General features: G+C 46.1%; 1 protein-coding gene across 1 annotated transcript in view; it reads right to left on the minus strand.

Moving 5' to 3' along the window:
- Positions 1-24,403, minus strand: part of LOC142783814 (uncharacterized) — a 74,904-nt gene extending 50,501 nt beyond the window's left edge. Inside the window, exon 1 of the mRNA XM_075882425.1 lies at positions 24,187-24,403. Within this exon, the coding sequence (XP_075738540.1) occupies positions 24,187-24,297 (111 nt within the window). The 5' untranslated portion in view covers positions 24,298-24,403. The remainder of the gene's footprint in view (positions 1-24,186) is intronic.
- Positions 24,404-24,603: the final 200 nt, after the last annotated feature.

A 24,603-nucleotide genomic window follows, 5' to 3' on the forward strand; every position in this document is an offset into this window, starting at 1 on the left:
ACTGCTTTCGCTTCAATACTAGACCTTATATTTATTAGACAGACTTTTCAAGATTTTGGTTTCTATTGAGCAAGGCAATTCTGATCATGAACTTGTTGCTTTTTTGCTGCACCGTCGATCTTCCCAAGTCTACTAGTTGTAAAACTGTTTCTCTCGAAGATTACTCACGTGCCAATGATGACAGCGTACTGATTACCTTGACGACAGTCTAAGTTTTCGAAGGACATGGCACTGTCAATCTTTGGGACAAATTTAAGAACATTTTTATGCATTGTATCGACAACTTTATTCCAAACAGAACTAAAAAAACATCCAAGCCTACTCCCTGGATGACGCATTAGAAAGTGCATGCGAAGAGAAAAGTCAAACGTTTGCGACGACAGGGTATTTCTCATGGCGTTAAAATACTTTACCAAGCTAAACTCAACAAGGCTGTTAGCACTGCTGAATTTTGTTACTTTTAGTTTACCCTACCCAAATTCATCCTAACAGCTCCCACTAACTTTTGGAGCTTTCTCACCCAAAAAATGGCTGATCCCATGCACTGTGGGGATCAATTATATGTGAAGAGCGAATGAGGAAGATTAATATGTCACTTTAAAATCAGCACAACGTTACAAGGCGGACGTAAATTATGGCGTACATGACTTACATGTCATGATTATCACGTTTTGACATGTCATTTATCTTCGTCGTCTATTCACGTCACAGAATACCAAATTTCGTAATATGGAGCTAACGAAACCGCCGCGAGCACGCTATGAGCAATGAATGTAGTCATGCCACACATGACACGCATATCATGATTATCATGTTTGGACGTGTCATTTAACTTCGTCGTCTATTCACGTCACGTGATACCAATTTGGTACATTTAGAGCTAACAAATCGGAAACGAGCGCCCTATGAGCGTAGCATGTTTCACAACGCCAGGCATGTCATGATTATCATGTTTGGACGTGTCATTTACCTTCGTCTATTCACGTTATGTGATACCAAATTTGGTATATTTGAAGCTACTAAAAGGGCCGCGAGTGCATCATGAGTGTAGTACGTTGTCTTGCTTTACATGACACACATGTTATGATTATCATGTTTCGACGTGTCATTTACATTCGTCGTCCATTGATGTCACGTAATACCAAATTCGGTATATGTGAAGCGAGCGAAACGGCCACGAGCGCATCATGCGTGTGTCATGTTTTTACATGACACGCGTCTCATGATTATCATGTTTGCACCAGTCATGTACGTTCCTCATACATTCACGTTCCGTAATACCAAATTTTGTATACATGAAGCTAGCGAAACAACTGCGAGCGCAATGTGTGTGGCATTTAGCCATGACTTACATGACATGCCTGTCATGATTTCCATGTTAAGGTCTATAACTTATGTTCACATGCAGTCATGTCATGCCATTCCAGTTTTGCGATACTTCATGTGAAAGAAACCAATGAAAGAGCCGCGCGACCATGTATTGTAAGTCATGAGATTTATGACATCATCATCAGCCTGACTACTTCCACTGCAGGATAAAGGCCTCTGCCATGCTCAGTCAGTAAAACTATAAAAATCTTATATAAAAGTTAGACAGAAAGCTTTCATCGATGGATTACATTTGTGCATTACGGTGGTACAACAAATTTAGGCCTGTAATGGGACAAGCATGTTTTTTTTTTTTCAGACAAAAAACTACCACTGCCTTTCGTCGGTCACTAACAATGCCACACAAATGCTGAAAATAACGTAAGAAAAATGAAATTTTCAGTGAAATTATACATTATATACAAGGCATGCCCTCTGACTAAATTTTCAACGTCTGAGCTCTTTAAAGCGTTCTTAAATCTAAGCACGTGGTTGCACACGGTAACTCTGTTTTAAGTATAGTGTAAGTACCAAAGTCTCACAGTAGATGTGTTAGTAGTATTTCTATGTAGTGGTACCGCAGCCAGATGAACACAAGTAAGGCTCCTGGCATGATCGATAAACTACAGTGCCGTAGTTGTACACCTACCAACAGCGCGCAAATGCATTGCTTAGTGTCTTTTTTTTTACAACCGTGTCGACATAAAACACTGCATTAACACAGCATTTAATAGTCCTAATGTTTGGGAGGATGCCAACAGAATTTCGCAATGTGTTTGAAACAGAAAACGGCACCTGTTTTGAAATTATTCTGGTGAATGGAGGGTACGCCGACAATGAACAGCACTGTGGAAAGTTTCACTCTCTGATCATATTGCCACGTTCCATTTCCCAAGTTTTCGTTATCGTCCCAAAACACCACACGATTCTCAGCGCAAACCGCGCCTGCAACTTTTCAACGCGTTATGGATACAGTACTGGCAGGATTGAAGTGGCAGACTTGCCTTGTGTACTTGGACGTCGTCGTCGTGTTTTCCTCGAGTTTCGACGAGCATCTTCGGCGCCTTGAAGCTGTACTTCAAGCCATCAAGACGTCCGGACTCACACTGAAGCCAGAAAAGTGCAGATTTGCGTATGAGGAGCTCTTGTTTCTGGGGCACGTTATTAGCAAGTCTGGAGTTCGTCCCGATCCACGGAAAACAGCCGCCATCGCCGATTTCCCGCCGCCCACTGACAAGAAGGCCGTGCGCTGATTTCTGGGCTTGTGCGCCTATTATAAGCGGTTCGTGAAAAACTTCGCCCGCATCGCCGATCCTCTCACTAACCTTACCAAGGCCGACGTGGAATTCAAGTGGGAAACGCCACAGGAACACGCTTTCCAGGAGCTTAAACATCGCCTCCAGACGCCTCCGTTACTTGCCCATTTCGACGAATTCGTTGAGACAGAAATACATACTGACGCAAGCAGCGTAGGTCTTGGCGCCGTTCTTGTGCAGGGGGCTGACGGACTCGAAAGGGTTATTAGTTACGGCAGCCGATCGCTATCCAAAGCAGAAGCAAATTATTCCACAACAGAAAACGAGTGCCTCGCCATCATCTGGGCTACGTCGAAATTTCGTCCCTACCTCTACGGCAGGTCCTTCAAAGTTGTGAGCGACCACCACGCCTTGTGTTGGCTAGCCACCTTGAAGGACCCTTCAGGTCGCCTCGCACGATGGAGCCTGAGACTTCAAGAATATGACATTACTGTCATTTACAAGTCCGGCAAAAAACACTTCGACGCCGACTGTCTCTCTCGTACGCCTGTCGACCAACCACTACCAGACGACCCGGATGACGACTACTTCTTGGGAACGATAACTACAGACGACTTCGCAGAACAACAGCGGGCCGATCCGGAACTTAAGGCCCTAATAGAATACCTCGAAGGCAGGACCGCCGAAGTCCCGAAGGTATTCAAGCGCGCACTTGCGTCGTTCTTCCTACGAAACGGTCTTCTACAAAAAAAAAAACTTTTCACCGCTTCAAACTAAGTACCTCCTTGTGGTGCCTTCAGCTCTGCGACAGAACTCCTGCAAGCCCTGCACGACGATCCGACGGCAGGGCACCTCGGTGTTTCTCGCACGCTCGCGAGGATACAAGAAAGGTACTACTGGCCACGTCTTACCACCGACGTCACTCGTTATGTGAGGACATGCCGGGACTGTCAGCGACGCAAGACACCGCTGACAAGGCCAGCGAGACTTCTGCAGCCAATTCATCCACCTTGCCGACCTTTCCAGCAGATTGGTATGGACCTACTAGGGCCATTCCCGACGTCGGCTTTCGGAAACAAGTGGATCGTGGTAGCTACCGACTACCTCACCCGCTACGCCGAGACAAAAGCCCTGCCAAAAGGCAGTGCATCCGAGGTAGCTAAGTTCTTCGTTGAAAATATCGTCCTACGTCACGGCGCCCCGGAGGTCCTTATCACCGACAGAGAAACGGCATTCACTGCCGACTTAACTCAAGCGATCTTGGCATACAGCCAAACAAACCACCGCCGGACGACAGCGTACCACCCACAGACCAACGGCCTCACCGAGCGGCTTAACAAGACGATCGCCGATATGCTGTCAATGTACGTCGATGTCGAACACAAGACGTGGGACGCCATTCTTCCGTATGTGACCTTCGCATACAACACGGCGGTGCAGGAGACGACGCAGATATCTCCATACAAATTGGTCTACGGAAGGAGCCCGGCAACGACGCTCGATGCCATGTTACCCAACGTCGCCGACGAAGAAAGCCTCGATGTGAGCGAGTACCTTCAACGTGCCGAAGAAGCCCGACAACTTGCGCGTCTCCGTATCAAGAATCAACAGACGACAGACAGCCACCGTTACAACCTTCGACGACGCTTCGTGGAATACCAGCCCGGTGAACGTGTTTGGGTGTGGACGCCGACACGCCGACGTGGACTAAGTGAAAAGCTTCTGCGACGCTACTTCGAACCGTACAGGGTGGTTCGACGTTTCGGCCCACTTGATTACGAGGTTGTCCCCGACGGCATCACGAACTCTCAACGACGACGATCGCGACCTGAAGTCGTGCATGTCGCGCGCCTCAAGCCGTTTCATGCGCGTTAACAAACTGAAACAGTGTTTTTTTTTTATTATTTCATCGTAATTGATTCATTGTACTTTCTTGCATTTTTATTGTACCTTCATCTTTAGTTAAAGCATCGGGACGATGCCTTTTTTTCAGAGGGGGGCAATGCCACGTTCCATTTCCCAAGTTTTCGTTATCGTCCCAAAACACCACACGATTCTCAGCGCAAACCGCGCCTGCAGTTTTCGAGAAGGTTCCGGACTGTAGTAGATCATTTCGATAAGATCACGCCCACTGTAGAACAGTACAGATTGTTCTGGAACCTACGCCACCACCAGCGATAACGCTAGAACGTTCGACGGCAAGAGTATAAATGCCGACGCGCTTCGCCGCTTGTCAGTTGTTGTTGATCGAAGGCCGACGCTCCGTTCGCCGCTATCAGTCCGAGACTGCTATCTGTCAAGACTGCTGCTGTAATTAGACTTTTCGTTTACTGGGCACAGGTTCGCCCAAATAAACAGTTAAATCCCAACACGAAGTTTCCTGTCTTCGGCCACGTCACGACCCCGTGACAATATTACAATGCAGTAGCAGCCGAGCAAGGCCAAATGCTTTCGTACGTCACTTCAGGCATACGTAAAAACAGTTACACTCGGCCTGGCATGACTGCACTAACCACACTTTGAGAATGTGCATGACGTACACGCACATAAAAACACGACAAGGCTAGCAGACGACGCAAGGAGCAATCCACACTTCACTGTTTCGGCCAGTTGCCGCCAGGCGGCGACTCCGCTCGATCTAGTGGCCAACAGCAAAGGCCAACTGGTAGGCAGTGTGCCAGAGCTTGTGTAGAAGAGAGCTTAGGTTCGGCGTCACAAAAAAGGCATCCACATACCTTTGTCTGCCGATCTCTTTCATTATAAGTTTTGCTTCGTATTTTCGGAGTTTATTTATCCCAGAAAAACTTAGTGTTTAATATTGCCCTACCGATTGTTGCAGTGCTTTGTTATTAAAGGGACACTAAAGGCAGCTATTAAGTCGACGTTGATTGTTGAAATAGCAATAGAGAAACTTCGTAGTGTTACTTTTGTCCAAGGAAAGACATATTTTGAAATAAAATCGATTTTTACAGGCCCGCACCAAGTTAGCGCACTTCAAATACCTGCCTCGAGAAGCGGACCGACTCGCGTCACTGTTGCCATGCACAACGTTGCCTGGCTTTAGCTTTACTGCGCGGTCGCCGACACTAGTGGACAGAACGAAAGCAGAGGTAGCCACAGCAGCAACAACGACCACTGAATGATTTTCCGCCATTGGCTCCGAGATGGCAGACCTGTTTTGGTTCAACTGCGCCCCGCTAGATGACACGGCCTGTCCAGTCATGACCTGTGCTGTGTAACCACGCGAAAATTGAATTTTCGAAACACTCTCACCATTCCTCACAGTAATGTCCTGCGATTGTTTTTTTCGATTAATCAAACAGAAACAAACAAGCAGCATTTTATTGCGTCTCTTGATGTGCAGAAGGTTCTTTATTTAGTGCAGCTAGATCAATTACTAGTGATTAGTTGTAGGCGACTCATCTGACGTCATCAGTATCATTTTGAAAATGTCCTATAGTGGTGCATGTATTCTTGTGCATTTACCTTAATTTCTCCATAAGTAAGGCACTGCTTTTTATAATATTGTCATTTTAGATGCCATACAATGAGCTTTCACTGTGAAGTAAATTGTTATTCAACTTTCATCGTCATCATCATTAGCCTGACTACGTCCCCTGCGGGACAACGGCCTCTCCCATGTTCCGCCAGTCCACTTGGTCCTGTGCTTGCTGCTGCCAATTTACACTCGCAAACTTTTTAATTTCATCTGTCCACCTAACCTTCTGTCTCCCCCTAACCCGCTTGCCTTCTCTAGGAATCCACTTAGTTACCCTTAATGACCAGCCGTTGTCCTGTCTATGCGCTACATGCCCGGCCCATGTCCATTTCCTCTTCTTGATGTCAGCTATGATATCCTTAACCCCGGTTTGTTCCCTAAACCACTCTGCTATCTTCCTGTCTCTTAAGGTTACACCTACCATTTTTCTTTTCATTGCTCGCCGCGTCCTCAATTTAAGCTGAACCCTCTTTGTAAGTTTCCAAGTTTCTTCTCCGTAGCTAAGTACCGGCAAGATGCAGCTGTTATATACCTTCCTCTTGAGGGATAGTGGCAATCTACCTGTTATAATTTCAGAGTGATTGCCAAATATTCTCCCATTTAATCTTATTCTTCTAGTTACTTCAGTCTCGTGGTTAGGCTCCGCGGTGATTAGCTGTCCTAAGTAAACATAATCTTTCACAACATCAAGTGCACCATCACCTATCTCGAAGCGCTGTTCTCTTCCAAGTTTGTTGTACATTACTTTCGTTTTCTGCAGATTAATTTTAAGACCTACTTTTCTGGTCTTCTTGTCTAACTCCATAATCATAAGTTGCAAATCGTCCCCTGAGTTACTCAGCAATGCTATGTCATTGCAATTATTATTTGACTTTAGAGTCCCTTTAGTTACATTTCAGCCAACAATCTGGTTTCTCCACCATCCTTTCACTTTTATGACTTCCTGTTCAACAGCCCTGTTGATGTGTGCTGCTGTAAACTTGCCCAGGGGTCCTTTTTTTGTTTTTTCAAAGGCAGGGAGGAGGCTGGTCAAGCTGGTTCCAGATTTTTGTTCCAGCCTCCTTCATCTTGACGTTGATGAGTTTACCCATGACCTACTAAAAAGCATGGATGATAACCTTCAGATCGATGCCATATTCCTTGATTTTTCTAAAGCTTTTGATCGCGTACCACATAATCTATTACTTGATTGATTTGTGGGGTTTAACGTTCCAAACCCACCATATGATTATGAGAGACGCCGTAGTGGAGGACTCCGGAAATTTTGACTTAACACGTTAAAGAACCTGGGGTTCTTTAACGTGCACCCAAATCTGAGCACATGGGCCTACGACATTTCCGCCTCCATCGGAAATGCAGCCGCCACAGCCGGAATTTGAACCCGCGACCTGCGGGTCAGCAGCCGAGTACCTAATCTATTACTTTGCACAATTCATTTACTTGGCATTGCACCGAATATAGTCTCCTGGGTTGAACACTTCCTCTCTAATCATAGACAATTCACCTCTGCTAATAATCATAACTCCTCTTTAACTAGAGTATCATCAGGCGTACCTCAGGGCGCGGGCTTATCACCGCTTCTATTTTTAATATTCTTAAACGACCTGCCAACAAACATTCAAACAAAACTACGACTGTTTTCCGACGACTGTGTCATATACTACCCCATTCACAACATTGAAACCAGCACTAAACTACAACACGACCTCAACATAGTTGCACTATGGCGCCAAGACTCATCAATGCCGTTAACCCTAACCAAATGCAAATCGGTGTCATTTTCCCGTAAGCGTGCCACTGTTCATCATACCTACTTTATCAATTCGCTTCCTCTCGATTCGGCTTCGTCGTACAAGTATCTCAGTGTGCCCATGTACCCAACTATTTCATTTGCGCCGCACGTGCAGTCGATTTGCTCAGACGCCCTGCGCACGCTTGGATTTCTGCGCCGTAATCTAAAATCAGCATCTCCTGATGTTAAAAAACTAGCATACTTAACTTACGTACGCCCAAAGCTCGAATATGCATCGTCCATTTGGAATCCATCCCAGGCATATCTCGCTAACGAACTAGAGTCAGTCCAAAACCGCGCTGCCCGCTTTATAACCTCACAGTTCTCTAGAGAAATCAGCGTCACCGCCCTAAAACAATCAACCCAACTACCATCTCTCGCGTCACGCCGCCTGATCTCACGCCTATGCCTCCTGCACAGTTTCTTTTTCCACCCGAAAACAAGACACGAACTTTTACAGCCCCCTAACAGAACTTCTCCTCGTATTAAACATTCTATCCGCATTGCACCAATCAAAGGCCGAACATCTGCAATAAACGACTCCTTTTTTCCCCAAGCAATTACACAACAATCACCTCCCCGACTCTATAGTTGCCACACCTGACCGCACATCATTCCGCACAAAATTGGAATCCCCCTTTGATTCCACCCAATAACCCATGGATGTAGTTGTATCCCACCAGCATACTGTATGTATAATTATTTGCCATGTTGTTTGTACTCCAATTCCCAGTCAAACATTTCTTTTGTTTATTGTTTGATTAGTTTTTGTTGTCATTCTTGACCAAACTACCATATGTGTATTTAGAACTGTTTTGTTTATGATAATTTGTTCACTATGGATTGCACACCCTCGCAGTGTATTTGTTGCCCCCCCTTATGTAATGCCCTCGAGCTTTTAAGGATGAAATAAATAAAAAATGAAATGAAGATGAAAATAAATGACCTATTATTATTATTATTATTATTATTATTATTATTATTATTAGTTGTTGTTGTTCTAATATACAACTGGTGGGATGACTTTAAAGTGCCACATGTTGCGCATCAACCTCTGAGAGAAAAAAAGGTTTTAATGTACCCCGATTTTCTACCAGATATGGAGAAGCGAGTAGAGGTTTGTGTGTTCTCAAAATTTTGAATTAACTAACTATGTGAGGAATTTTTTTTCAGCTGCTTCAAAAGGGCAATTAAAGAAATTACTCTCCGACTTGTAAAATCACGTGGCTATGATCTATTTGTATGTCATATGTGCTATTGGTCCCTCTTTTGTTCCCTTTTTCTATTTACTACCTGTAAAAAAAGCAAAGGTATTAACATGTAGTTTGTTTATTGGCAAAAAGAAACAGCGATAGTTTATATGACCTTGTAACTACATCGCTGTAACTGGCTCTGCCGGGCCTAGTCGACAAATCCTCGGAGACTTAGAGAGGCCCGTTTCTTTGTATTTCTCATGAATGTGGAGACTAAAGTATTGTTATTATTAATTACTACTACTACTACTACTACTACTACTACTACTACTACTACTACTACTACTACTACTACTACTACTACTACTACTACTACTACTACTACTACTACTACTACTTAAACTGGTACAGCACATTACGGTAAAGAAGCAATGGCCGAGCAAAAAACATCAAAGGACCAAGCGATACAAGCTCTTTAGCACTATTGTGTTAATATCTGAAGCGCAGTATTCTGACTGTGCATTTGAAAGCTGATGTAGAAAGTGCCAAGTGTGTTGCACTTGTAGTAGACTAGCACTAAAGTTACAGTCAGAGGTATTTATAGTATGGTTGGTGAGCTCTAAGAAGTTTGTCCAGGATTGTTTCCTTACAATCCTTCTATCTACATATAACCTGCCACTGTCACTGCTGATTCACAGAATATGCTTAGCAATAAGTGAACATTAGGTTCCCACTTTATTTGGCCATGAGATTAGCCAGCACTATATTTAGATCAAAATTTCAAATGTAATGTTAATGTAACGACACGTTCCAATTTTTTACATGTAACTGTAACGAGTTCCTCTTGAATTTAGGGAACTTCTAATGAGAACTCCTTCTGAAATAGAGTAGGAACGAGTTTTCGTTTTTGTTTCAGACGAAGGTGTAAAACACTGCTTGTAATAGACACAAGAGTACTTCATGAGGTTGGTGCCTACTTCATGAGGTTGGTGCCACTGATGGATGTGCATCATCATCATCATCATTATCATCTGCTTGACTACGGCCACTGCAGGGCAAAGGCCTCTCGCATGATCCACCAATCAACCTAGTCTTATGCTTTCCATTGCCACGTTATACCCACAAACTTTTTAATCTCATCGACCCCAATAACTTTCTGTCTCCCCTCTGTGATATGCCTTCTCTGGAAATACAGTCGGTTTTACCTTAATGATCAGGGCTTATCTTGCCTACATGCTGCGTGCCCAGCCCATGTCCGTTTCTTTTCCTTAATTTCAACTATGATATCCATAAGCCGGGTTTGTTTTCTGATCCACTCTGCTCTCTTCTTGTCTGTTAAGGTTACTCTTATTATTTTCCTTTTCATCATTCGCTGCGTAGTCCTCAATTTAAACTAAAGCCTTTTTGTAAGCCTCCAGGTTTCTGCTCCGTAGGCAAGTACTGGCATGATGCAGCTGTTGTATACGTTCCTCTTGAGGGTTAGTGGCAGATTACGATTCATGATTTGAAAATGCTTGCCGAGTGTGATCCACCGCATCCTTATTCTTCTCGTTATTTCGCACTCATCGTTCAGCTCCACGATTACTACCTGTCCTGTAGTCATATTCCTTTACAACTTCCAGCGGCTCTCCACGTATCCCAAAGTGATGTTTTTTGCCGAGATTATTGCACATTACTTTAGTTTTGTGCGTATTAATTTTCATACCTACTTTTCTGCTTTCCATGTCCAGTTCAGTAATCATGAACTGTAATTCGTCCCATGAGTTACTCATCAAGGCAATCTCATCAGCGAATGGCAGATTACTAAGGTACTCTCCATTAACTCTTATCCCTTGCTCTTCCCAGCCTAGGTTCCTGAATACCTCCTGTAAACATGCGGTGAATAGCACTGGAGAGATCGTGTCTCCCCGCCTTATACCCTTCATTATTGGGATTCTTTCGCTTTCTTTATGGAGAACTATGGTGGCTGTGTGTCCTCTATCGATTTCTTCCAGTATGTTTATAAAGGGTTCTTCCATTCCCTGATTCCGTAGTGGCTGCATTACTGCTGATGTCTCGACTAAGTCAAACGCCTTTTCGTAATCTATGAAAACTACGTATACGGAGCGGTTGTATTCAGCGCATTTCTCTATTATCTGATTGATAGTATGAATATGGTATATTGTGGAGTAGCCGGTACGAAATCCTGCTTGGTCCTTTGGCTGATTGAACTCTAATATTGTCTTAATTCTATTAGGTATTCTTTTTGCAAATAGGTTGTAGAGAATGGAGAGTAAGCTGATCGGCCTGTAAGTTTTCAAGTCCTTGAGGTCTCGTTTCTTATAGATTAAAATGATTCGTAGTTATTAACAGCACAAAAAAAAACACAGATGAAGAAAACCACACAAACACGGGCACTGTGTGGTTTGCTCTGTGTGGTGTTCTTCATCTGTGTTCTGTGTGTTTTTTTGCGCCGTTCATAACTAAGAACCAACACGAACTGGCCCAACTATCAGTTCGATTAAGATGATGTTGGCGTTCTTCCAAGATTCTGGTACCCTTCCCGTCAAGAGACACTTTGTATATAAGCTGGCTAATTTTTCCAACACAATTTCTCCGCCATCTTACAGGATGTCAGTTGTTACTTTATTCTCACCAGCGGCTTCGCCTCATTGCATTCCTTCTAGGACTGTCCTTACTTCTCCTGTCTTTACTGGTAGGATGTCGAATTCTCCTGGACTAATATAGTGTCTCACAATATCATCCTGGTTCTTTTGACTTTTGTACAGCTCTCTGTAGAACTCCTCCGCCATCTGGACTGTCGTATCCATACTGGTTATGACACTGCCTTCATTGTTTCGCAATGCATACATTCGATTTTTGCATATGTACAAGTCTGCCTTCACAGCTTTTATGCTCCTACCTTTATTTACAGCCTGCTCAATTCTTCCCATGTTGTACCTTCTGATGTCTGCTTCTTTACACCTATTGATTAACTTCAAAAGCTCCACTAGCTTTATTTTGTCAGTAGCATTTGAGGCTTTCATTGTTTGTCGTCTGTTAATAAGAGTTCTTGTCTTCTGAGATAGTTAGCCAGTTTCCCGTCTAGTGATTGAAACTACAATTTCAATTGTACACTCTTTGATGTTACTAGTGTAGTGGAGCATACGCACTAACGTGTATGCGCTTTCCAAAGAGAAGGAAAAACCCCGTGCTCTGATTGCACGAGAACCTGGGCCGCCTTTTGCCAGACTTGTCGTACGGCCATTTTTCGTTGCAACATTGTTGCGACTTCTCCATTTCAATAAACGTCATCACATTTGGTGGAGGCTGCTGAGATTCCCAAGCAGACCCGGAGCTCCGCTCTCGCAAGTTGCCCGAGAGACCACTGCAAAACATGACTGACGTAGTCGCCAACCAGCCCATCCCAGCCCAGCCAGCACCACCAGCTGTCCCGTCTACCTGCCCCGGCGCTACTCGCCAACGGGACCCACCAATCTTCAGAGGCAGTGGTGAGCAAGACGTCGAAGACTGGCTTTCCTTGTACGAACGCATAAGCGCCAGCAACAAGTGGGACAACGACTCTAAGCTCACCTACATTATCTTTTACTTGGCAGACGTAGCTAAACTTTGGTTTACGAACCGCGAAACCGCCATCCTCAACTGGTCCTCCTTTAAGACACTCGTCACTGAAGCGTTCGGCCGACCAGAGGTCCGCAAGCTCCGCGCTGACCAGCGCCTGCGCCACCGAGCCCAGCAGCCTGGCGAGACATTTACTAGTTACATAGAGGACGTGCTCGACCTTTGCAGGCGTGTGAATCCATCTATGCCCGAAGAAGAGAAAATTCGGCAGATTCTCAAGGGCATCGAGGATGGTGCATTCCAGATGTTGCTAGCGAAAAGCCCGAACACAGTGGCAATCCTCGTAAGCCTCTGCCAGAGCTTTGATGAATTGCGCCGTCAGCGTTCCATCGCCCGACAGAGTGTCCCACCGCCGGATTTGATCTCGGCCGTCGCACTCACAAATGCCAACGTTTGCCAAGAAAGTCTGTCCAACCAGATCAAAGGCTTCATCAGGGAGGAAGTCGCCCGACAGCTCTCCCTGCTGCCGCATAGCGACGCGCTCACCGCAAGCCTGCCTACGACACTGCAGCAGGCCATACGCACAAAAATTTGTGATGTCCTCCCTACAGTGCAGGCCCCTTACCCATGCACTTCAGTAGCACCTAATCTCTCAGCTGTCGGCTACGCACCACCTGCACCACCTTCACCTCTGAGCTACGCAGCTGTGGTCGCGCGGCCCCCACCGCATCCAGTCGCCTTATCAGCTCCACCTCCTCCGGCTTCGCCTCCAGTTTACAGGCCCTCACCTCGCTTTTTCCGTCGATCTAATGAGTGGCGCACCCAAGACAATCGTCCTATCTGCTTCGCCTGTGGCATCGCTGGCCACATTGCACGCTTCTGCCGCCGTCGCCCCACACCTGCAAACGCATACTTCGGAACTCCTACCTACGCGCCGCAGCAGGCCACCGCATCTGCATATGAACAGAGGCACTCAGACTCGGATCGCCGCCCATCGACTGCTCGTTTCCCATCCCCTCGTCACCGGTCGCCGTCGCCTAAGCATCGTCGACCACCTCCTGAGGAGGGAAACTAATCAGTGCAGTTCCGGAGGCAAGAACTGCAACTTGTGCGCAATTCCCAAGGCCTCCGTTTTTGCCGAAAAATGTTGTTGATGTCCATGTTGAGGGAGTCGCCACATTAGCGTTAACTGATACCGGGGCCGCCGTTTCTGTGATGGACGCCAAATTTTGTCGGAAACTGAAGAAAGTGACCACATCTCTCTGTGGCATGGTGCTGTCCACGGCTAGCGCGCAACGCATTCATCCCTCGGCTCTGTGTACGGCGCGCGTCGTCATCCAAGACATTTTGTACGTCGTGCAGTTTTTTGTTCTGCCATCTTGCTCTCATGACCTTATCCTCGGTTGGGATTTCTTATCACGTCATGAAGCTATCATCGATTGTTCCCGTGCAGAAGTGTCCCTTGTGCCAACATATGAATTTCCACCACCCGACTGGTCTCCTCGGCTCTGCAAAGTCATCGCTGACGACGACATCACCTTGCCCCCGGAAGCTTCGGTCCCTATAAGCCTTTCATGTGTGGCGCAACCTGACGCCACGGTGGTGTTTACGCCATCTCCTGTTTTTACTGAACGCAAGGACATCGTTCTCCCATTTGCCGTTTTTACAATTGCGTCTGGTTTAACCGTAATGCTAGTTACCAACCACTGCAACTACCCCATTGGCTTACTTCGTGGTGAAACGTTGGGATATGTGCAACCTGTCGACCATATCGATGATATTATTCTTCCCGACGCAACGCCATGTCACATTGCCGCAATAACTCATGCGTCTGAGCCATCAAGCTTGTCAGCCTTCGACAATGCTATTGACGCAGACCTTCCCCTCTCGCGTCGCCGCCAACTTGTTGCTCTCCTTAACAAGTTTCGCTCTTCTTTCGACTTTCAAGAACCTGCTTTGGGCCGCACCACGACTATCACTCATACTATTGACACCGGCTCACATTCGCCTCTGCGACAGTGTCCTTACCGCGTTTCCGCCGAAGAGCGCCGCGTCATTACGGAGCAAGTAGATTACATGCTTAAACGTGGAGTCATACAGCCTTCTCAAAGCGCTTGGTCATCACCTATGGTTCTGGTAAAGAAAAAAGATGGCACCGTTCGATTTTGCGTGGACTATCGCCGCTTAAGCAAGGCTACGAAGAAAGATGTCTACCCGCTACCACGAATAGACGATGCTCTTGACTGTTTACAAGGCGCCGAGTACTTTACATCCTTGGATCTGCTTTCTGGGTATTGGCAGGTGCCAATGGCTGAATGTGATCGCCCTAAAACAGCCTTTGTAACGCCAGATGGCCTATATGAGTTCAAAGTGATGCCATTTGGGCTCTGCAACGCACCTGCCACAATTGAGCGCATGATCGATACCATCTTGCGTGCCCATAAGTGGAAAACTTGCTTGTGTTACCTGGACGACATCGTAGTCTTTTCGTCTGATTTCCCGACACATCTTGTTCGCCTCCACGAGATTCTGACGTGTCTAACTTCTGCGGTCCTACAACTTAACTCCAAGAAGTGCCACTTCGCAGCACGAAAACTAACCATCTTGGGACATGTCATCACAAAAGACGGTGTTCTTCCTGATCCCGAAAAGCTTCGGGCTGTCGCTGACTTCCCGTTGCCCACATCACTGAAAGCCCTAAGAAGTTTCGTCGGTCTCTGCTCCTACATTCGTCGCTTCGTGCGCAACTTCGCGTCCATCATCGCACCTCTCACGAGTCTGCTTTCCAACAGCAAAGATATATCTGCATGGTCACCTGCATGTGACAACGCATTTCGCCAGCTGCGCCGCCTGCTGACCTCACCACCCATTCTTCGTCACTACGACTTTACACTTCCGCGATCGCCATTAACCCCAGATGTGGCTTCTCTGTCACCACTTTTTACCACCTTGTCACCAATAGACACCACTGACATGCTTTCGGAGCAGCGTAAAGATCCATACCTTGCATTGTTACTCGACTACCTTACCGATCCATCTGCTGTCCCTTCCACGAGAGCACTACGCCGACAAGCAGCCCACTTTTCCGTGCGAGACAGCATTCTGTACCGCCGCAACTACATGCCTGGTGGTCGGAAGTGGCTCCTTGCTGTCCCAACTCATATGCGCTCTGACATCTGCATGAATTTCCATGCAGACCCTCAAAGTGCTCACGCAGGTGTCCTGAAAACCTACGAAAGGCTGCGCCAACGATATTACTGGCGAGGAATGTATCGCTTTGTGCAGAAATACGTTCAGTCTTGCACCACTTGCCAACAGAACAAGACACCTCCGCGGCACCTTACTGGCATGTTACAGCCGCTCCCATGCCCGGCTCGCCCATTCGACCGCGTGGGTATCGATCTCTATGGCCCCCTCCCATTCGCTCTGGAAACCGGTGGATTATTGTCGGCGTCGATCATCTGACACGCTACGCTGAGACTGCAGCTCTACCGGCAGCGACCGCCCACGAAGTTGCACTCTTCATTCTGCGCAGCTTCATTCTCCGCCATGGGGCTCCACGGGAATTACTCAGTGATAGGGGTCGAGTGTTCCTGTCGGAGGTCATCCAAGCTATTCTCGCTGAATGCAACATCATCCACTGGAAATCTACCGCATACCATCCACAGACGAATGGTCTCACTGAACGGTTCAACCGCACACTTGGCGACATGCTGAGGATGTACACCTCCTCCGACCACACTAACTGAAACGCTGTCTTGCCTTTTGTTACCTTCGCTTACAACACCGCGACGCAAGCGACTACCGGTTTTTCCCCGTTCTTTCTGTTGTACGGCCGCGAACCATCCCACCCACTTGACACCATACTCCCGTACCGCCCTGATGCATCGGAGTGCTCCCCGCTTTCGGAAGTCGCCAGATACGCTGAAGACTGCCGTCAGTTGGCTCGGTCTATGACAAGTGAGGCTCAAGGTCTACAAAAAACCCGACATGATGACGCTCATCACATAGCGCCTACGTTTTGTACTGGCTCCCTCGTGTGGCTTTGGGTGCCCCCGCACGTTCCTGGACTGTCTTCTAAACTTCTGGCCCGGTACCATGGTCCATACCGTGTCATTGACGCAACCTCACCGGTGAATTACATTATCGAGCCCTTAACACAATCGCCAGATTTGCGCCGTCGAGGACGCGAAACCGTACACGTCGACCGTCTCAAGCCCTACTACGACCCCCTCATTGTGCCTACTCCCTGAGTCGCCAGGATGGCTACTCTTCAACCCGGGGGGTATTGTAGGGGAGCATACGCACTAACATGTATGCGCCTTCCAAAGAGAAGGAAAAACCCCGTGCTCTGATTGCACGAGAACCTGGGCCGCCTTTTGCCAGACTTGTCGTACGGCCATTTTTTGTTGCGACATCGTTGCGACTTCTCCGGTTCAATAAACGTCATCACACTAGTAATATTACCAGTCATTGTGTCAACGCTAAAGTTGGTTACCTCGATTAGGGCCTCAAATCTATTCTGAAGAGTGGAAGCTTGGGCTAGTTGGTGCGTAGTCATATTTGCAAGATGTTTCAGCATGCGAACAAAGGAAAAAGGACAGGGTAGACAGAAAGAGCGCTGTCCTGTCTGAGCGCTGTCCTGTCACAGCACTCTTTCTGTCTACCCTGTCCTTTTTCCTTTGTTCCCGCGCTGAAACATCTTGCAAGTATAACTATTCTGAAGCAATACTCTAAATTCCTGTACTTTCCCTCTCACTGCTAGTTCCTTAATTGGCTTTTTGTGTATCAAATTTTTTCTTTGCTTTTTTAAATCTAGGCGCATACGAGCTTTTACCATTCTATGGTCACTGCATCTAATATTGCCACCTACTTCTACATCCTGTACAAAGTCCGAGTGTGCACACAGAATGAAGTCAATTTCCTTAGTCAATTTCCTTTTCAGTTTCGCCCTTAGGACTTCGCCACGTCCACTTATGGTTAGCCCGCTTTCTGAAGAAGGTATTCATAATCCGTAAATTCTTGCGTTCTGCAAACTTTACTAATAAGTAAAGTCTAGAGCCGATGCCATATTCCCCAACTACATGGTCTCCAGCATCTTTCTTGCCTACTTTAGCGTTAAAGTCGCCCATAAGAATAGTATACTGTGTCTTTATTATTGACCGACTGTACGTCTTAATAAAAGCGTTCAACCAAATGATCACCATGGCTCGATGTAGGCGCGTAGGCCTGTACCACCTTCAGCTTGTATCTTTTGTTAGGCTTACTAATTATGATACTTGACACCCTCTCACTGATTCTTTATGTTGCCAGCAATATTCTTGTGTACGAGAAACCACACTCTTAGTTCTTTTCTGTCAACTAATCAATGGTAGCATAGGTAGCATGTACATTCTTCAGCACTGTATAAGCCTCACATGTCCTCCTAGCTTTGTTGAGCCCTATTACATCCCATTGACCACCCTTTAATACCTCAAGTAGCACAGCTAGGCTAGCCTCACTAGATAGCGTTCTAGTGCTGAAGGTAGCCAAGTTCAGATTCCAATGGCGGCCTGTCCATACTCAGGAATTCTTAGCACCCTCCGCCAATGTTTATAGCTCCTTTTTCAGTTTTCGAACTCCTTCTTTGGAGGCGGGCACGATTTGCTCCAAGGGAGTGTGAGGGCGCTGCAGTCTAACTTTGCACCAAGTAACCGGCTGCTTCCCGCTGGCTTCACTGCCGCTGCAGTCAGGTGTTCTATGCTGCAGTTTTGTGCGTACCGTGCCGGTGTTCGGTCGCACTTTCTTTTTTTGTGTGTATGTCTCGTCGCATGGCTTGCTTCCACGGTCTTCTGAAGACAATTGGATGCTTGCAGTCACGAAGCTACTCAGACATCCACGACGTAGGAAACTGTTTGATTGTTGACAACGCGGGCATGATCTAAGCGTGGAGCTTGGTGGACGCATTAGGTTAATTCTATTGTAGCTGCTATCCTTGCACCACAGCCCAGACCCCCTGGACATCATAAAAATGTGTTTTGTGACCGGGCGCACCAGCGGGTCGAGAAAAAACCTCTAAGAACGCCACTTTTCCCCGTTGTCCGACCCGCGCTGTTACTGCAGAAGTGGGAAATATCCATGGGAAGGTCTGAGAAAGGCGCGCAAGGTGGACGATGTCTACTTTCAAGAAAGCGACATCCTAAAGACATATAGGCACATCATAAGCGGAGAAGTTTAAACCAACCAAGAAGCATGGACATCGGGGAGTGATGGAGTTTCTTGATTATTTCCGAATTTCACAGTGTAATTGTAATGAAGCCACAAAATAAAAGGTACCAGTACAACAACCAACTGCTGCTTCCTTGCAATCTGATAGAATAATGCCGGCAAGAGGTCGGAGGACTCAAGTTTTGTAGCGTTAGCTACACTGGCCTCGCTGAGCGATTTTCGTGTGGCACTGGTCTGCGCATGCGCAATGATAATCCGCCGCCGCCGCGCGCGGCTCCCCACTGATGTGCACGCAACTCGATGCGCTGCGCAGACGATCAGTAGTGTCACGCACCGAAGCCGGCACCTCCCTCGCACTCGGCCGCGCGCAACTCGCCGCCGCCGGTGTGCGCTTTCCAGAGATGTGCCGTCATAGCTTTGGTAGACATATGGACGCCGACGCGCGCGCCTTCTCTGTGCAGTCGCCATCTGACACTGTGCTGGAGCCGCTTGATAGCGCCCCTAACTGACGTTTGCCACTGTGGTATAGCCATAGAGAAAGAGAGTGCAAATGCTGCTCAACGGTGCAGTAGAGCATAGAAGCTTAACTCATCGGATCCCGTTGAAGTTGCCCCGCAAAATATACATGTGCCACATAAGACGTATACCGTGTGTGTGTCATTGCAACAGCTGTAAGCATGATATTTGAAAAGCTAAGAATAATCAGCTGAACCTTTGCTAACGCTGCGTATATCCTGGCATAGCTGAGCTAAGCCACTGCCATTTTTTTCTTAGCGACTGAAAAAAAAATGTGCTTCAACTTTCCTGCAACTGGAGTTCGGCGGTCCTTGAGGAGACGGAAAAACCTCCGGTAATAACCTTCTACAACGCAGAATCGACAGAATACAACTATTGGCTCAGCGAAAGAAGAAAGTGCGCCGCTAAGAAATATTCATTACAAGGATTGTGTGAGCATGACCGGTGCTAACAAACGCATGTGTGTCTTGTGTCATTTTAGCGGTTGCAATGAAAGAAAAAAACAGAATGACAAAAAACAACCAAGAACAATGTGTAGATTGCAACCAGCGAATTGAGGAAATGCTTTATCTGTGCCACCGCGTCTCGAGAGTGGAGAAAATTTGAGATACGCCGGCTCAGTGGAAAAAAAAAAAGACTGCATCCCCAGCGACTCTCACTGATCTAGTTGAAGATTAACCTGAAGTGCAGAAAGTGTCCCTTCATAGTACATCCGTCCTGCAACACAAAATGACCAAATGGGTATATGTACACAACAGATTGTCTTATGCTTTATTTGCCTCTCACAAGCCCGAATCGTTACAGGAATTTAGCTATGCGCTTATTTGAAAGTGAAATTCGAATGCTCGTGACTGGTGTGTGACAGTGACAAGTGTTTTTGTGCCAATACACTGATGTTTTCCTAATTTCACAAATTATGCATTTTTTTAATGATCTGAAGTATTATTCACTCAGACACCCATAAATCTGAATACTTCAGAAGAAGAAAAGGCACTTGTTTATATACCAGCTGAACGGAGAAATAGCGTCGTTTCAGTGAGATTTTAAATGTGGCTGATACCTTACAGCAATAGCTCAGTTTCAACTTCCTTTAGGGCACAACCCGCCGAGGTGCTTTTTCCTGCGCAAGTTGATGCGCACAGCGTCGAAGATCCCTATTCTGAGACACGCAAAAATAGCTTCTAAACAACTAAACTAGATGAGTCACAGATTGTACCACGGCTTCGGTGAGATGTTTCTGATACAACGGAGCTCTAAATTTTGTTTTTACTACTTGAAAGAACAAGAAGTTACAGGGCAGTAAAACGGCTCTTTAATCGACAAATGCTCATCTAGCACTAATCTACGCGAGCTATTATTTTCACCAGGAAAGATGCCGCACACCTATGTAGGCTCTACTTTATACACCTCGTGCCTAAACCAAGAAGTTGCGGTGTTGTGTAAACGCTGCTCACCGGCTGCACCGCACCTAGCTGTAGCCAACCACCCTCTTTGCTAGGCACAAAGTTGGCCTGCAGCGCCGCAGTGGCGGGAACTGCAGCCACCTGTACCACGAAGGCGAAGCAGAGAGTTCTGAAACTGAAAAAGTATCTACAAACGTTGCCCTCTGCTGCGTCACAGGTCTGACCGCCACTTTGGACCCTTGCTTCGGAGATGCTGAGGACTGAGGGCCAAGGATTAATAGCTGTGTTCATGGGAGGTTGTGGCCAAGTACTGCACTTGGGTGGCCAATCCTGCTCCGGCAAGGGAGTGCATTACCAGCAGATGGTCGCCAGTGAGGCCGCACACCAGACCTCTTTTTTTTTTTTCTTTTTTAAAGATTCCTTCCTCACACATTTTAAGTAAATATACAATTGATAATGGTTCGACATCTCTATTCAAACCAAATTTTGTCATGGCATGCTTGGCTGCTGCGCTATATCTAAGTAGATGGTCTGTTGCACTTTATTAGCAATGCAGAAAACCACATGACCGCCTATAAGCTCCCAACTTCATTTGGCTCGTAGCTTGCCTCACCTTCTTTTCCTAATTGTCTGAAAATCTTTTTCCTATAAAAAAAAAGGCACCCTGTGTGGTTTCAAACTTCTGACCTTGCGAGCTTATGCAGGATTAGTGCCTTGAATGACCCTTCTTTTCACATGTTTGATCTCTCCTACATTCTTCCTGTCTCGTTCGATATTGACATTGCTGGTTTCAGAGTGTCCGCAATGTCCGAGTTTTGCTTATTTCAATTGGTCGCACCCCTACTTTGACGTTTCCTCTAAACTGACTAGTTGCGTGCACCTGTTTTCCAACTAATCGGCTACTTCCATGTGATTCTTACGTTGAGCGTATACGTCGCGGGTAGTTGGAGTGCATGAAAATTGAACGCGAAAAGTTTCTAGCTGCTAAAGAATAGACAGGCGCTGCCTTTAAGGCTGTATCCTATTTTGCTGATGTTTTGGTGTAGTAAATTTAAAAAAAAAACACTGGTAAATAGACATATGAGAAGACATTGGCCCTCAGACGGAAGTCAGCTATACCTATTAGTAATTACAACGGTTAGCCTAATAACAAAATGAATGAGAGAAGGTATGGAGGAAAGTATATTTAGTTTTAGAAAGCAGCGAAAGGCAAAAAAAAAGAAAAAACTCCATGCAAAAGCAATGTCGTGTTCACATCACTCACCACTAAGCGTCAGCTTGAATTGCTAGACTCTGACGACTCTTGGCACCCACTCTCGCACACAACGATAAGTCCACGCGACACATTCAGCTCGCACGTGCTTCTAGGTATTGTCCTACGTTTGGGGAACGGGTGCTGGTGGGCACCAGTGCTCTAAAATAAATATTTTAAATTTGCGTGTTTGTTTAGCACAGTGTACAATCGTATTAAGTGCCGCAGGTAACATAGCGTAGGACTTTAATCAAATAGTAATACAAATAATCTTAGGGTAATTATGCTCGTTAAACCGGTGCTCGGTAAAAAGCTAGTAACAGTGCAAAAACGAACCGTTCTGGATTAAAATGTTTTCAAACTTACGTGGTAAAAAGGTTACCAAAGATAATAAGCGCCTAAGAAAAATAGCAACAGCTTCATTTACTAAATCTACGCTTGTTATTCCAAGCTCTCTACCATTTTTTTTCCTTTTAAGAATGCTGACTTAACGTACAGTGATTCGGTCGTGAACAGACATGGATTTGTTCAGATGCAGTTCAAGTTTAACGAACTCCTCAGTATACAAGAGTGTGGGCCGCATTAGTCAACTTATGTAGCGGGGAACTTAAAAAAAAAAAAAAACAGATAGAATTTCACACAACAAGTGGCATGACTACTTGGACGTAAATTTAAACTTTGCGAGCGTTACGCAATACAAAGCGACATACTGCAACATGCAAAACCTCGACTATCAAGACATGTTTAAAGATGCGTGCCGATGCGGATGCATACACCGATACCTGCTAGGTCCCTCGCAAGGAAAACACATCCACCGCCCCCCCTGATTTTAATCATAACATATGATGATCCCATAGTTGTTGAAATTAAGACGTACCACTAATAAAGCTGTTTTAGGCACGTTGACTTATTAGCACACAATGAACAAGCATGCTAAAAATGAACACAGCCTACCTATTAAAGCAGGTACATTGTTTCCTTGGTTTTCACACCAGCTTTTGCCATATGGTCGTACAATGTGCCCAAGGCATACCACTGCCCCACCGTGAATTCAGCATTTTAAAACTAAGCCCTCAAAAATGTTAAATGCCATAAATGGCAAAGTGCACTCCTCTCTATTTATGATTTTTGAAAATGCTCCTTGAATGTTGGAAATGTCCCTTTCAAATCAATTCGTCGGGTAAATTCAAATTGTGAACAACTTTGCAGTACAAGGTTTGAGCAGGAAAGCTTAAAAACAGGACAAACAAGAAGCAGCATGTGTATGTGTTCATCTAGCTTTATACAGCGCAAACGAGACGATGACCAAGAACAAGAGACAGGGCTGACTGTCGTCATTGTCTCAGGTGTCCTGTATCAACCAACATGAACACACCAACTCACTCCCATTTTTAGATGTATGTGATTTGCGTCTTTATTATTTTTTTTTTGCATTTCGTGTTGGCGAGATTTATGAGGCTCCATAGAGCGCGACCTAACCTCTTTCTAATATTCAAGCTGCAAACATTCCGGGTAAGTTTCTTTCTCTGCGAGAGACAGGTGTGCATCGGTCGTCAAGTCCATTCTTAGAAAACGGGGGCACCAGTGCTTGCCCAACTTCGCTAAGGATACATTTGCCTTGGATAGCTTAATTCACGCCGCAGACTTCACAAGTCTGCGTATCTCTTATTACAATTACAGCAATGCATAAAACAAACATCCGAAGGTGTGTGTTCGCAGTGTGTCGCATCATAACGAAAAGCCTGCACGCTTGGGAGCGCACTGCTGATCGCGAACGATCGAGTCTGATTGAAATCAGAATGCTCATCAGAGATTGGTTTCCTTTTGCATCCCGATCGAAAAATCCGATCGAGATCAGGCCCAATCGTGATATTGTAAGTGACGATGCGACGCCGGCCAATAGAACCTGCAAGCGCGCTTTCACCGAAATTGAATAATCACGACAGCTCGATCGACGTATCACGTAGGGCCGACGCCGTACTTGCGCGTACAGGAACGGTGCGCTTGCAGTACAAAGCGAATTCGAAGACTCTGATACGTAACCGCGTCGATGCGGCGGATTGAACATCAGCAGATGAGCGAATGCAGCGCCATTGAACAACTGTGTGGATTGAATGCAGAGATGTCCGCGTCACATACCTTGCCTTCTTCTTTCGGTGGCACAAACACGACGGCGGCAATGCACACAAGCTGGAAAATAGCTCCCAGAAAAAGGCCGTAGCGAAGCAGCTCGTCCACTAGCTCAGCCATACTAATCAGCGTATGGACTCTTAGTAATAAAAAGCAAGTAAGAAACAGTGCGTGCGTCGCGATCGATGCCGGACCGTACAGATGCTCCGGACCGGGTGTCCGGACGCATGCGCGGCTCCTATTCGGCGGGCGATTTGAACGTGGTTGGGGCTGTGCCTCCGCGACGATAGTTATAGCGCGAGAACAAAACGACAACACAAAGACAAGAAGGACACGAAAGACACGTGTCGTCGTTTTGTTCTCGCGCTATAACTATAGTCATGCCATACCAACTAGCCCAAGCTGCCACACTTCTATATGTGCCTC

Source organism: Rhipicephalus microplus, unplaced genomic scaffold (genome assembly GCF_043290135.1).
Source record: "Rhipicephalus microplus isolate Deutch F79 unplaced genomic scaffold, USDA_Rmic scaffold_12, whole genome shotgun sequence".
In the NCBI taxonomy this organism is placed as follows: Eukaryota; Metazoa; Arthropoda; class Arachnida; order Ixodida; family Ixodidae; genus Rhipicephalus; species Rhipicephalus microplus.